Genomic DNA, 14,759 nt, shown 5'->3' with positions numbered 1-14,759 from the left:
TAAAATTGACACTGAATTAAAAGTTTAAGTAGCATTTTTCCAAGATTTCTTTTACACACTACTCTTTTCTTCCTTAATAATCTCTCTCCACCTTTAATATGTAAGTTCTACTTACCATTTCTACATATTTTCCATTCAAATATTATTCATTAAATGTAAAAAGCATGTGTAGCAACAATTAGCTCTAAAGATAACCCTGCAAAATCTCTTTAGGCCTTTAGTTATGTAAAATATCATCTTCCACAATATTTTTTACCAACAAAAAATTAGGTTATGAAATATATTTTGGCAGCAGAGGGATTTTACTTGTTCCAGATCTGTCTAAAGACTGTCTTGCAACTAGCCAGAGTAATATTTTTCCTCTTCCCTTTTTTCTCTTCAGTGCTTCTAAGTATAGTGACAGCCGCATCAGGCTTTCCTAGACTCAGCGCAAGCTCAGTGAAAATCTGGGAAATGTAAGTAGAAACATGAGAGACCGCTTTATTTGGCAGTGCTTTAAAAAAAAAAAAAAAAAAAAAAAAAGGGCAGAACAAATGGCAAAGCAGTGTTTGGACCGCAGGATGAACAATCAATAGGCAGAAAGCAAGATAGAGGCTTCCTCAGCTTTTGGATCGACAATCGACAGCTGAGAGGCTATTTTTTGCTATGGTTGACTAAATATGGTCAGGGAAGAGAGAGGCACAAGAGAGCCTGTTTGCCTGGGAGTGCATGTTTCAAATGCTTAGCTGCCTATAAAGCTGTAACAGTTTAGCCCGTGGCCACTGAGGGAAGAATATAAGTTAACCTCTGTAGTGACCATGTGGAAGTCCTGACCTTGCTTGCAGACTTGACCTCTGGATATGACAAGGTGGCTTCAATACAGATCTACCAATTAATCTTGGAAACTAAAAACCAAAAAAAAAAAAAAAAAACAAAAAAAACCAAAAAACAAACAAACAAACAAAAAACTTCACAGCAAGAAAGATACAGAATATTTCCTGCGAAGTCAGAAGAACCCAATGTATTCTGGTGGGCAAAGGAAAATAGGGTGAATGTTTAGTTACTTGGGGGGAGTGAGGTGTGTTTTGGTTTTTGGTTTTTTGTCTTTTTTAGATTATAAAATTAACTTCTTCTGCAACTTTCTCCCCTCTTCTGAAGCATTTCATCTGAAAAATAAGCGAGGTTCATTTTCTTGGCCGTTACAGCAACCTTCCTTGGTTGCTTAACTTTCTATACAGCAGATACAAGGTACTCCTATCTGTGCAATACTGGTAATATGACATTGCAAATCAAATGGCCAACTGTGATTCAATTTTATTGCAGTTTTGTTTTTTTTTTAAGGTAAAGGCAAGGGAGAGGAAAAAGCTTATTTTTTTGTTTGTTCGTTCATCTGTTTTTCAAATGTATCTTAAAAGGTGAGGTTCTGCATTCACTGATACAGCCCCCTTACTTCTCTCGGCTCATGAAAAGAAGTGCTGAATCAGCGAACAGAGTGAAGGAACAATCAAGATGAAATGGCTGCTGCTGATGTGACTCTTTAGGTCACCATCTCTCTTCCTCCTGCAAATGCTGCATGGCACTAAGCTTACCAGGTAACAGAGCATGATGAGGTCTGCACTTTTAAGGATGCTTATGACTTTCTGCATGCTTACCTATTATTGGCTCAATACATGTTTCTATTGTTAAATTCTATCTGGGCATTGCCTAACTTCACAGTTCAAGTAGATAGTTTATGTAGTATAAAAAGAAATGTTGTTCAAATATGTTGACAGATAATTCTTGATCTCAAAAATGTACAAATCCATTACTATCACCTACATTACTAAAGATTGGGTCTTTCTTGTTTCAGATTAAACGATGATTTTGCATCCTTAATAAATCCTGCTTGCAAAGTAGGCTACCCTTTAAAAACTACTAACTATTTCAAGGTTTAGTGAACCAAGAGTCTTGGTAGATCACAAAATAGTTTTTAATGCTCACTTTGGGTTGGTCACAAAAATAAATCAGACCGTGCATGGTAAATTCTACTGCTGCGTTGCTGAAACTGCTATGGAGCAGGGCCATTTACTGCTGTGCTCTGACGTGCTCTCCAGGAGCTGCACTCGCTCTTTATCACAGGCTGCAGAAATTCTGTTTTCCCTGCATTCCCCAAATATGAACATTTCTTATGGTGTTCTTTTAAATTAACCTTTTAATACCACAATAATTAAAAGCAACTTACCAACCATAATGTCTTTTTAAGCTAAATGATGAAGCTCAAACCCAAGTGCTCACAGGCTAAGCACTAAGAACCTTTCAGTTCTTTTAAAAGTGAGACTTTAGAAAAGTTGACTGTTCCGGTAGTTTTCCTTTATATTAAAAAAATTGAAGAATCAAAAGAACCAAACTCATCAAAATTAGCTATTTATATATCTATTCGAATGGGTATTCAACTCAAAGCACCAAAACGCAAAATTCAGGGAAGTAACTAATAAAGGAATGACAAAGAAGTTTTCAAATAATCAAGAATTCTTATCTGTGACCTTTAAAAAAAAACTAACAAAAAATTCATCACCTTTAAAAATTCAGTTCATTCACACTCTAAAAAGTTCTAGTTTTCTCCCTATTCTTTCAACTTTAGAGTCAATCAGAAGAAGTACTAATTGGTTAACTGGTTAAGTTTCAATAGTATCTAGTTTGTAATATCCAGTTTATAAAAGAATTTGCACTGAATTCATTACTATCTACTTGTAGGATCTAGAAGCAAACTACAAAATAAGAAGAAATTCTCTCTGAAGACTATGAAGAAACATTAGGCTGATCTTCCCAATTTCTGAAGTATACTCTGTAAAAACTCCACTGATTCTATGAATCTCTGGCAAAAACAACCAGACCAGGACAAAGTTCAACAGATAACTGGTTAGTGTTTAGACATGTCTATGTCTACCAAGAACAAGGAACCATAAAAGGCACTAATGCTATGATTCAGGTAAATCTGTTATAGTTTAGTCTTTGATAGTCTCTGCAAATGATCTATTATTGCTCTGTATCAGTAAGCTCAATGTTTTACTAACAAATGGGAAAATAAAACATTTCATGTTTTTACAGCTAACAACTTAGTGAAACCTACTCAGAGTACATACTTCTTTATGTACCCATATGAACATACAATGCTATGGAATGTAAAGAAGTATGTATTTTTGGTAGGCAATAAACTGCCAAGAGGGAACTAAACTGCAGCTAAAAGAAGCCTTTGCTTCTCTTTCTATGTGAATGACCTTCATACAGTAAATTAACCTAGTATCAAAGAGATGACCTTTGGCAATACTAACACCATAAAAATGTACCTACTACTTTTAGATGGAAACAAAATGCTGCTAAGATTTCTATTTTGTGAAGAAAAAAGAGTTTGAAGGAGATTTTAAATTATCATAAAACTCCTTTTAAATATTTTAAGTTTAAAATATACTACCTTTTACATTTTTAAATTAAGTATGTACATGATTAAAATTTGATCATGAAAAGAAACGAGTATTACTAGCAAAATGAGTGAGGGATACATACACATGACCCAGTTTCTGTCTCCACAATTCGACCTTAACTGAAGTATATGATATCACGTTAGTAGGATCAACTGATTTGTTAAGAAAAATAAGATATGACAAAAGCTTAACTCCATTACATTTCAACAACTGCTCTTCATATTTTGATTAATTTATAGTCTGCTAATATTAGAGGACTTTCTGAAGCAAGTTTTGTAATTTTAGGCTTTCTTTTTTGAAAACTACATAGTCATAATTCTAAAAGACTATCTTTTAAGTAACACATTCTACTCTCAAAAAAAAAAAAAAAAAGTGGTGGTGTTAATCACCAAGTTAATCAGGTCCTTAACCCAGTCTTCACTTTAAATGCTAAATTATTACTTAGAATAAATTAAAATATAAAATTTATGCAGGAAAAATGACACATTCTGGGCCACAGTTGTAAGTTAACAGGGCAAATTGGTAATAGATTGCCAAATATTTAAAAGAAATTAATTTATTATCTATACTATCCTTGATCTTGCTTTCCCCAAAGCAAATGAAAACACTATAGTTAAGAAATCAATTTACACAGAATAATCATCTTTTACTGGTACTATGCAATCGCAATTCAATTTTTACCAACATGATAGGCCCACTATTTATACTATGTTGGAGATATTAAAACACTTTTTTTGTATTTTACACAAAATTTATTTTATACAGCTATTAATAAAAATCATAAAGCTGCTGGCAATACTTTATAAGCAGTACCTGTTTCAAGCTACTATGATAGACTTAGAAAAAAAACCTAATATTTATATTCATGTATTCTAATCATTTCTTACTAAAAGTTATAATTTCAGACATATATGAAAAGCGAAATGATGTTTAAAATTTTTACATGTCACAAGTTGAACAGAAATGGCTATGAGGTTTTAACTACAGTTAACTACAGTTAACTACTGAAAATATGTATGTCAAAAATACAGGTTCCTCTATAAAACTATTCAAAGGGTATTACTATACTCATGCTTTATAATGAACGATAATATTCATTATTCTATAGGTATACAAGTTTTTAATAATTATTTTGAAACAGCCCAGTGACTAAGACTCTCATTGCTATAATATTAAGAGTACATAATCCTTAGGAAAAAAATGACAGCACCTATTATTCACTTTAAAAAGTATGATTATATACTGATTCTAGTGCTTACAAGTTTAACTTAACATATCTAAGAGTATTTTCAATCACTCTAAAATGTCACATCCATCACTTAGATCAGCTGTTCATTTTTAACTGAGTACACAGTAAACTCTGGGCATCTGCTGACACTGGTGTAACTCAAACATTTCAACTGTCTCTCTGACAGGGATAACAGATGCTGACATTATCAAATGCCATGGCCTCTCCTTGCCCCGATATGGCCAGTATATGAAACTGTACTGCCATCCAAAAGCACACTTGAGCAACTGGATCTGCTAACCAGCTCCCATATAACCAGTAAAAATAGAAGTCAGTTTTATTGCTATCTTCAGCACTTAAGTCTACGCAATTTAACACCTGTTTCATTTCTATTAGAATAAATGGAAAGAATCGTAGTTACATTAATTTCACCAGCAGCACGATACGTAACAACCAACAGATGCAGAATATACGTAATATGAGAATTGTTTAAATATTGCCTGAATTAGTGTTGACCTTCTCCCAGTTTAGTTCAAAACATTAACTGTTTCTTTACTCTGCATTTCACTGAAAGTACTTAATTCATTACTTTATAGGCCAACTATAATTTCTCAAACTTTTATTTCTGCAAGTATATTTCAGAGGATATCCCCTCCCTGATTCTGAAATGCAAAACTGAAATCACATTATAGCAAAAATCTGCTCTACTGACTTTTAAAGTATTACTTACCTGATTTTAATATTCAAGTTCACTGATTATAGCTGTACACCAAAAGTCAATGTATTATTCAGCTGATAATGGAAGTAACTAGGCAATCTGTACGCAAAATGATAGAGAATTCCGCAGGGGAAACAGACTTGAAAAGGGTTACATTACTAACCTAGGATTAGTAACACTACATAAGCAAAAACAAAGAAAAAAGCTGGCATGCATGGTAGTGCCTTTCAACACAAGTCCAAGCAATACAGTGAATACACATGTGATCTATTTATAAACCAAAGGGCAGAGGTACTTTCTTAAGGCCACTCATATTCCTCCATCCCTTCCCTGTCAGCAACTTGCTATTAGTCCTCAAGTATAATACTGAAGGAGCCACAGTAGAAAGGTATGACTTTAGTGCTCTTCCCTATTAGCTTATTCACTTGGTTCAGTGCCTACAGACAAACAGAAAATAGTACTCTGAAATACATCAAGGTCTATTTGTTCCTTTAAATGCTGTTGGTTTTAAAAACAGGTTATTGTCCACACTTAAGAATTACACAAAGGTGTACACTGATAATCCCTTAATACATCAACAAAACATGAAAGGGCAAAGACTCTGTTCCATTCGAGTAGGAAGGAGGAAAAGTGCCTTCAAAATAGAAAAGTTTACATGTAATGACTGAACTACTACTGATAGGAGAATCTCTAACATTTGTAGAACGTCCATAACCATAATTATACAAATAAAAAACAGCTCTGCTGTTTTGTATCCCAAACTAGCAACACTGCAATGCTTTGCTAGAGCTGGTAAAATGGAACCAAATCGCCTCTTCAATGGATTTGGTCCCCTTCAACCAGCTGTAGCTATGCATTGATTACTACAGGACAGCCAACGTTTCACTGATAAATATCAATCACATGTAAATGAATTTCAGCTTATTTACATTATTTGGATTGTGGTTTCAATCAAATAATTTGTTACTGTTAATTCCCCTTGGAAGAACCACAGTGGTTAACAATGTTTATAAAATGTTTTATGAAAAATGTGTGGACAACTTAAGGATTGCAAATAAAATAATTTTACTTATTTATCCTCTCTTGGTGTCAAATTTCTTATCCTTCAGAAAAGAAACGGTAATGAAATGTAGCCTATGCTTCATGATAAAAGAAATGAAACTTCCTTCAAAGGAAGAAAAGAATTGGGAAGGTCACTCAAAACCTAACTGAAACTATAATGGGGCACTACAGTGTGGTTCTCATGGACACGCACATATTCTAAATTAAAGAAAAATATAACATTAAATATAATAATACTCTAGAAATGTTGGGTCACTATCTTCCATAGGATTAGCATTTAATTTTACTGCTATTTACCTGAATATTGTTCAGTTAGGTGAAAAAGGAGATGATACTGCAGAATATCTTGTGCAGAGACTGAAACAGTATCTAGCTCTTCCAACCCCAAAACAAAAGTTTTTAACCTCAGAAAAGAAAGAAAATGCCAAGTATCATGTCTTTTTACTGTGTAGATATTCCAACTCTACATACTGGTTTCCTTAGTTGTAAAATGAGGATCTCTTCTAATAATAACATCTTATGACTCTCCTCACTCTTCTTCTTTGTCCTTCACAAAAAAATACACATACAAGCCTCCCTCTCTCAGTGGAGAGAAAATGAAGGAAGAGAAAAATGACAAGTTATCCAACATCTCTTTGTTTTTCTTACTGACCACAATACAACCATAGATAATGTCATGTTCCTTAATACATGGAAACAAACATTTCAGGAGTTAATCAAGGGTTACTGATGTCCAAGTAGTAGTTTAAAACTCTACATGTTCACACAATCCTCAAGAGACTACTCCTCTATTTCAAAGTGAAGACCATCCCTTAAAAGAATGGAGGCAAAGTGTGTGTGTGTGTGTGTCTGTAAATATATATATAAATATAAATTTTATCACTTCATTCAAGTTATTAGGCCTTCCTGCTCATATCAATCACATTTCAATTAGTCCATTAAATATATTTATGTATTACAAGCCACACAGTGTTTGAGACTGGATGCATAGCACATATAAGAGAAAATGGACACACTATAAGTATAGTCTCATTTAATAATACTCTCAGCTACATTTTATATAGCACCCAGAATATTCAAATTTTATTAAAAAAGAAAAATATTCAACACAAAGATATGGATTGGACTATCAAATCTTTATATATTCAACACAATATCATTCATTTATCAGACCTGATTTCAGAATTTAAAAAGTTAAATGAAGGCATCATAATATTCTAGAGGGAAAATTACGAGTTGTTCACATATTCAGTAAGCTTTAGTATGTGCCTTTGTTGGAATAAGCAGTAAGAAATGCCTGTGAAATTATCTTAGCACTAACCTGAAAACACAAGATTATTACATCATGTGGTCCATTTATATTTTACTGTTATTTCTCACACTCAATTTATATTAAAGAAAAATGTGTAAATAACACTATGTAAGGTAACTTCATAATACTATTAACAGTGCCTCCAAAATATCAATCTGGTATCAGTATCTCCAAAACACTTGGCTGGTTTTTGGCCAGCTCTGCCGAGAATATTGCTAATTTATTCTCATGCCTGAGAAGGAGCTCTAAAAACTTAAAGGAAGCTAAAAATGCAACACCTTCACAGAAAGTACCTAAGTAACGTGTTGATTAATACTAATTCAAATAAATTTAGTTTTCATTTTCAACAACAGAAATGATCTCTGCTCTTCATTTAAATCTGAAATTTCGCCTGTATATAAGAAAAGATAATATGGCTAAACTCTATGGAAACTCTCTCTATAATAATCAAAAATAAAAACGCAGCATTGTTTTCAGTTAAGATTCCTGAAATTAAAAAAATACTGTATTAAGACACATTGGAACTGCTATTCTACACTGCTCCTAATTTTATAAACCATGATACTATAATATTCAGTGTCTCAGAGTAAAAACTTATATGGTCTCCCACAATTCTGAAAGAAAAGAAATGGCTTTATAACTCTCTCTTAATGTCTTTATTTCAGTTACTGTTACATCATGAGGAAACATCAAGATTAGCTTTGAAATCTAGAATCCACATTGATCTGAAACTTTGAAATCCAGATTTTGTATTCTCCAAAATATATGACATCTAGACATATTTTTGATAACCAGGAATATCACACTTTCTTTTTAAAAAGCACTACCAATAATTAACTCTACTACATTATTAGCTAATTGCTGAAAAATTATTACTGCTTACTAAAGGCAAAGCTAAGGAATAGAATGCTACTTAAATCCCACATGTATATACATGCACATATAAATTTTGGAAACTTTTCCATATTATTAACCATAATAAATTGAAATAATTATTTGTGCTGGTATTAGGCTATATTCACAATGATGTAAATATTTTACTGTAGAACTAATATATACTAGTAAAAGAAAAACCTCAATTAGCTAAGAATTATACTAACTAAAGTACCATCCATTGCAGTTAAAATTGACTATACATGAAATCCAACAATTAAGCCAAGTATACAAAGAAGTATAACTATAATATAAAACAAAGATCACAAAGAAAAAAATGTTATAATTCAAAGTAAGAGATTCATCAAGTTATATAAATTATAAAACACGAGAAAGGGGGAAATGTTGACACATGCTAATCACATCTAATATTTTATTCAAAAATGTTAATTTCATCAGGTTCTGGAAATAATAATTTACTATAATCTGGTTTCCTCAAATAAATGTAAAGGCCAAAGACTTTTAAGATTTCTTTTTTAATGTTTGTTTTGAGACAGAAAGAGGGAGACACAGAATCTGAAGCAGGCTCCAGGCTTTGAGCTGTCAGCATAGAGCCTGATGCGGGGCTCAAACTCACAAATCGTGAGATCTTGACCTAAGCCAAAGTCAGATGCTTAACTGACTGAAACACCCAGGCACCTCAAGGCCAAAGACTTTAGATAAAAATTCTAAGTACACCAGAAATGACTCATCTGTCTTCTGATATCACTGACCAGTGCAAGGAAGAAAAGCAAATTTTAAGAATAAAAAATTTGATATGAAAAGCCTCAAAACAACCTCAGTTGTTTTTGCAATTTTAATTTCAATTTGCAATTTCAAATGATATATAAGTTGTGTCATCTTCTGATACTCTTCAGTGTCCAATTAAAATCACACTCTTTGGGGGGGTGCGTGGGTGGCTCCGTCAGTTAAATGTCTGACTCTTAATTTCAGCTTAGGTCACAATTTCACAGTCCTGAGATGGAGCCCCATGTGGGGTTCTGTGTTAGGCATGGAGCCTGCTTAAGATTCTCTCTCTCCATCTCCCACTCCCTGCGACCCCTCCTTAAAAAAAAAAGGAATCATATTCTTTATCTGGCAATCTAGAGTCACAACTGCATGAAATATCTTGAAGAAATAAGAATTTAAAAAGTCACGTAGTTTTAACTAAAGCATCACTTTACTGCAGAATAACAATGGCTTTTTTCCCTTTTTTTAAATGTCACCTGACACCAATCATTTGGTTGGAAGAGTCACTATACAAATTTTCAGGGGAACTCTCAAAATTTATACAAGAATTGAAGAAATGTTAAGTGGGATACTCTCTCTTTCTTGTATAGGCTTATTAGCACTATTAAATATACTACCCTACCCCCAGTAGAGTGAAATAATTCAAAATACTTAAAAGTCCCTCATTTCCTAAACACTTCAATTTTCAGTTTATCTTAAACTTTATGATTTAACCTATTGGGATGAGCACTGGGTGTTGTATGGAAACCAATTTGACAATAAGTTATATATATAAAAAAACTTTATGATTTAATATAACCTAAATATCCTCAATAAAATCTCTTTTCAACCATTTTAATCTGAAATAATTGCTCTGTTTGACCTCTAACAGTTTCTCTATAGAATCTGTAACTAATCATATTAACATCTTGTGATATCTAGCGCTGTCATGATTGTCAAATTAAGACTGACATTTATTAAGTCCCTATCATAGTCAAAGCACTGTGGGAGATACACAGATGAAGAGGGGCGCTCACAATTTTAACAGAAACACAGAAATGCCACACTAATAGACATACAGTGAAATAAAATAAGAACAAAGAACAAGTTAATGTAGGGCAAATAGAAAATAATTTCAATGATGTGATCTAGGAGCTCTGAAGGAAAAGATGCTTAAGATCAAGACAAAGGATAAGGGCACTCTCACTAAGGGAAACGCTTAAATAAATGAGGAAAGTAGACAAAATATTTTAGAAAAAGGGCATAGCATAATGTAGCAGAAGGGCAAGGTGGAAAGGGGGATTTAGTGGGAGATGAAGTTAGAAAGACAGGCTTAGGACACATCACAAATGAGTGTGAAGGCAAAGTTCAAGGTGTATAAATTTTATTCTATGTACAATAGGAAACAAATGAAGATTTGGGAACAGGGAAGGGGAGCCATTATGTCTTTAGAATGGTAAGTTGGCAATTAGATAAAAGTTCAATCAGAGATAAGACTGAAATCAGAGAAAACAATTAGAAAGATATTGTAATAGTTTAAGTAAAAGTGGTGAGTACTTAATTAGATCAGCAAAAATGGGAATAGGAAGAATGGAATAGATTGGAAAGCTGGGTACAATAAATGGAATTTGAGAACTGAAGCTGAGAATTAGTGACAGTATAGTCAATGACAACCCTAAGCAAAGAGGCAGGAAGGGGGGTGATGTATTAATACATTCTTAGTTAAATCATTCTCTGTCCATGTGTTTCAGTCTTGCCTCATATACAGACCATAATATAGAAAAAGTAACATAAGGTGGGTAAGACCTATGATTCTTAAGTCAGATTCTTGCTCAACTTCTACCTACTCCACTAGTCACTATATCTTGAATAAATAATTTCATCTCTTTATAAGCTTCATATTCTTTATCTACAAAGAGAAGATATTAACACCTGCCTCAAAAAGCTGTTGAAAGGATTAAAGGAGATAATGCATGTAAACCACTTAGTGGAGGCCTTGCCTATGGTAAGTACTATCATCATCATCTTCTATTTAAAAGGCAGGGAACATACCATTTTGTCTCCTTCACAATGCCAAAGTACAAAGTGTTCAAATATTCGTAATTTGAAAAATCAAAACATAATATAAAATATGGTCATTTGCTTCATCCTACATTATATACCCCTCGTTAAGAGAACCAACAGGCAATAGCAATAAAATCCTCTTGTTCTCTGTGCTCACCCTCTAGTGGTGATTCTAAGAAGCCAAAAAATAACAAAAACTAGAAGGAAACATAATATAAAAACACCATATGGAACCAAAGGATAAGAATTCATGGGGATGTAATATAGTTAGTAATACTGTATTGTGTATTTCAAAGTTGCTAAGTGAGTAAATCTTAAAAGTTCTTATCACAGGAAAAAACATTTGTAACCACATGTGGTGAAGGATCTTAACCACACTTATCGTGAAAACCATTTCATAATATATACAGATTTCAAACTATTATGTTGTACAACTGAAACTAAAAATGTTATATGTCCATTATATCTCAATTTTAAAAAAGAATTTAGGATGGATTAAAGTGTCAAAATGAACTTGAAAGTGAACAGCTCCCTCAGTCAAGAAAAGCAGGCTTAATTCAACTATAAACAGAAGACCTCTAATACCAAATTTTCTAAAATGCTTCTCGTGGTTAAGATGTTCCCCAAAATTTATTCATAGAAAGCTCTAGATTAAGCAAAACTAAGCTTTTTCCTATTCTGTGAGACACTGCAGATCCTTCATGAGTTCTGTGACTTCCCAGAAGTTTTTTTTTCAAACTATAACCAGCAAATACTTTTTTTTGGCAGACTGCCCATCACTATTGTTACAACAGCTGGGAATATCCTCACCAGAAGCATATATATTTATGTTATTAATATGGAGTTAGGTACTTAACAGTTATCTAGCCACATGTTAAAAATAATCATGCAAATGGATAAAAGGAGATGAGAGGACACATTGAGAACGATCTTAAAGAGACATAACTCTCAAGATGGAATGCATTTTTATTAAATCTTTAGATATAAGTATTCTTGGTACTTTATATCCATACTTAATATACTTAATATATATTTCAGTAATCATTTCATAATATTTGTATTAATTTCTGTTTGTTTGTTTTTAGAAGGGGGGTGCAAGTGAGCAAGGGGCAGAGAGAAAGAGAGAGAGAGAGAGAATCCCCCAAGGGGTGGAAGGGAGGGGAAGAGAGGGAGAGTGAGAGACAGCGAGAGCGAGAGCGAGAGCGAGAGAGAGAGAGAGAGAGAGAGAGAGAAGCAGGACTCACCCAGGCCTCCTGTTTTTACCTGAAGCAGGGCTCGAGCTCACCCGATATGGGACTCAAACTCACCAACTGTGAGATCATGATCTGAGCCAAAGTCAGATGCTTAATGCTTGAGCCACCCAGGCAGTCCTTGCATTAGTTTAACAACCAAAATATAATATAAAATTAACAGTGAAGACATAATTTCTACAGACCTTAAAACGATTTATAAAATACTAAAATAAGTCATTATTTCCTCATCAGCATCAGAAAAAGAGAACTAGCACTAGGAAAATATTTTTAAACTGCTAGAGTAAAAAGTGAGATCTTTTACCTGGGATTTCCTCTTAGTGCTGCATGGTGCAGAGCATTAAATCCATTATTGTTTGTAATGGTAACATCTGCTCCAGCTTCTAGAAGAACTGCCAGGATGTCATCACGTTTCTTACTTATTGCATCATGAAGAGGGGTATCACCTTCAGAATCCTTTTTTTAATTTAAAGAGACTTTCATCAGTTCTTGAACCAAACATCATATGTAATACTAATATATATACTGAACTACTAAACAGAAGCCATATCCAAAAACCATCAACAAAACATCCTATGTTAAATTTTAAGATGCAGGCAAGAGATATTAGCCTCATTATATTAAATAAATTCATACTCAATCTAAACACAATGAACAGGTAGCCTACCAAAGAAAAGGAAAAATAATCACGTTCAAGTATGATTCAGCTAATTATAAAAAGTAATGAGGTGAAAAAGCTGCCCTCAAAATTCATTAGTTTAAAACAGCCGGCTATACCCATTCCTACCAGTAATTGTTATGCCTGAAATTTCAAAACAAACTTACACCAGTCTTGGGGCCCTATAGAAATGAATTAAAAATCAGTAGTTCTCGACCTTGGCTGCATATTTAGAATCTATAGGGGAGCTCTTAAAAAGATACCAGGCTGTTCTCCAGACCAACTAAACCAGAATTTCTGGGAGTGAGACCCAAGCATTAGTAGTTTTTCAGAGCTGCCCAGCTGTATATATTGTGTAGTCATGGGTGAAAATCATTAATCTAAATGTTTGCAAGGGGCAGAAAAGTAATTAGTTAATCAAAATAGAAACAAATGTAAAAGAAAATTTAGCAGTCTCAGTCTTCCTCTTTTTTTCAAGCTGACTACTTTTTTCATTAATCAACTTACTTAGCAGTAAGTTATTATTCATTTTCAGTTATCTGCATAAATGGGTAATTTAGACCGCATTCATCTCATAGTTCCATAAATGTTAAGTCATACCTATGGCATGTACCACAGTTGCTACATCCAGCCTGCCACCTGTTTTTCTCAATAGTTTTATTGGAACACAGCCACACACAGTCATTTATGTATTATCAATGGCTGCTTTCACGCTATAATTGGAGCACTGGATAGTCATTATAGAAACTATATGAAAGCCTAAATTATCATCTGGCCCTTTATAGAAAAAGTTGGCCAATCCCAGACATACACTCATATACCCTCATAACAGATTCCTAACCCAAGTTCAATCCAACCGTCTACTTTCTGTCCTCCTATGCAGTGGCACTAAAAATTCATAGTCTTCAACTTCAGCTAGGCTCTTCACATGGTTGGAATAAGCTTCTACAGGCCCTGCTATGTCATACCTTCTGGTCCCCACAGTAGCTATTCCAAATATTCTATCACTCTTCTCAATTAGCTTTTCTATACCTACTACTGGCCATTCACTCTCAACAGATGACTTTGCCTCCCATTTCAGACCAAATAAAATCAATAGGTATAAATTATCTCTCCTTCAACAGATTAACACTCTCTACTTCCTCCATCCTCCAATTCTGCCATCCACTTAGAGGGTCTAAGTTCCAAACCCTGTCAGTTCCAAAATGCTGTGCCTCAGATATATCAGTCTCTGATAACCATCTAGCTGAACAAAATCTCCAATTCTTTCAGTTCTCAAACTTCCAGTCCCATTACTCCTGTTTTTCCTCTTCATTACTTCTCTGACACTTATCCAATCTAATCCATCTGGTTGCTAAAACTGTGGAAGGAATCATCTCTTAGATG

The 14,759-nt window shown here is 33.7% G+C and overlaps 1 protein-coding gene and 1 long non-coding RNA gene across 3 annotated transcripts in view; one reads left to right on the top strand and one right to left on the bottom strand.

Annotated features, from left to right (window-relative positions):
• MIB1 (MIB E3 ubiquitin protein ligase 1) overlaps positions 1–14,759 on the bottom strand; it is a 127,377-nt gene that overhangs the window by 41,620 nt on the left and 70,998 nt on the right. The window contains exon 12 of the mRNA XM_078435382.2: positions 13,020–13,171. Within this exon, the coding sequence (XP_078291508.1) occupies positions 13,020–13,171 (152 nt within the window). The remainder of the gene's footprint in view (positions 1–13,019; positions 13,172–14,759) is intronic.
• Positions 719–6,462, top strand: LOC132665837 (uncharacterized). Of its 2 annotated transcripts, none has more exons than XR_013551268.2 (4): positions 719–847; positions 1,395–1,571; positions 2,713–2,947; positions 4,856–6,462. It is a non-coding gene; the product is annotated as an uncharacterized LOC132665837 (long non-coding RNA). The 2 variants fall into 2 exon arrangements; XR_013551269.2 differs by having other exon boundaries at positions 729–1,008.

This window comes from Panthera onca, chromosome D3 (assembly GCF_046562875.1).
Source record: "Panthera onca isolate mPanOnc1 chromosome D3, mPanOnc1 haplotype 2, whole genome shotgun sequence".
Taxonomy (NCBI): Eukaryota; Metazoa; Chordata; class Mammalia; order Carnivora; family Felidae; genus Panthera; species Panthera onca.
Note: the sequence above shows the minus strand (reverse complement) of the source record. Positions and strands in the feature narration are given on the sequence as shown.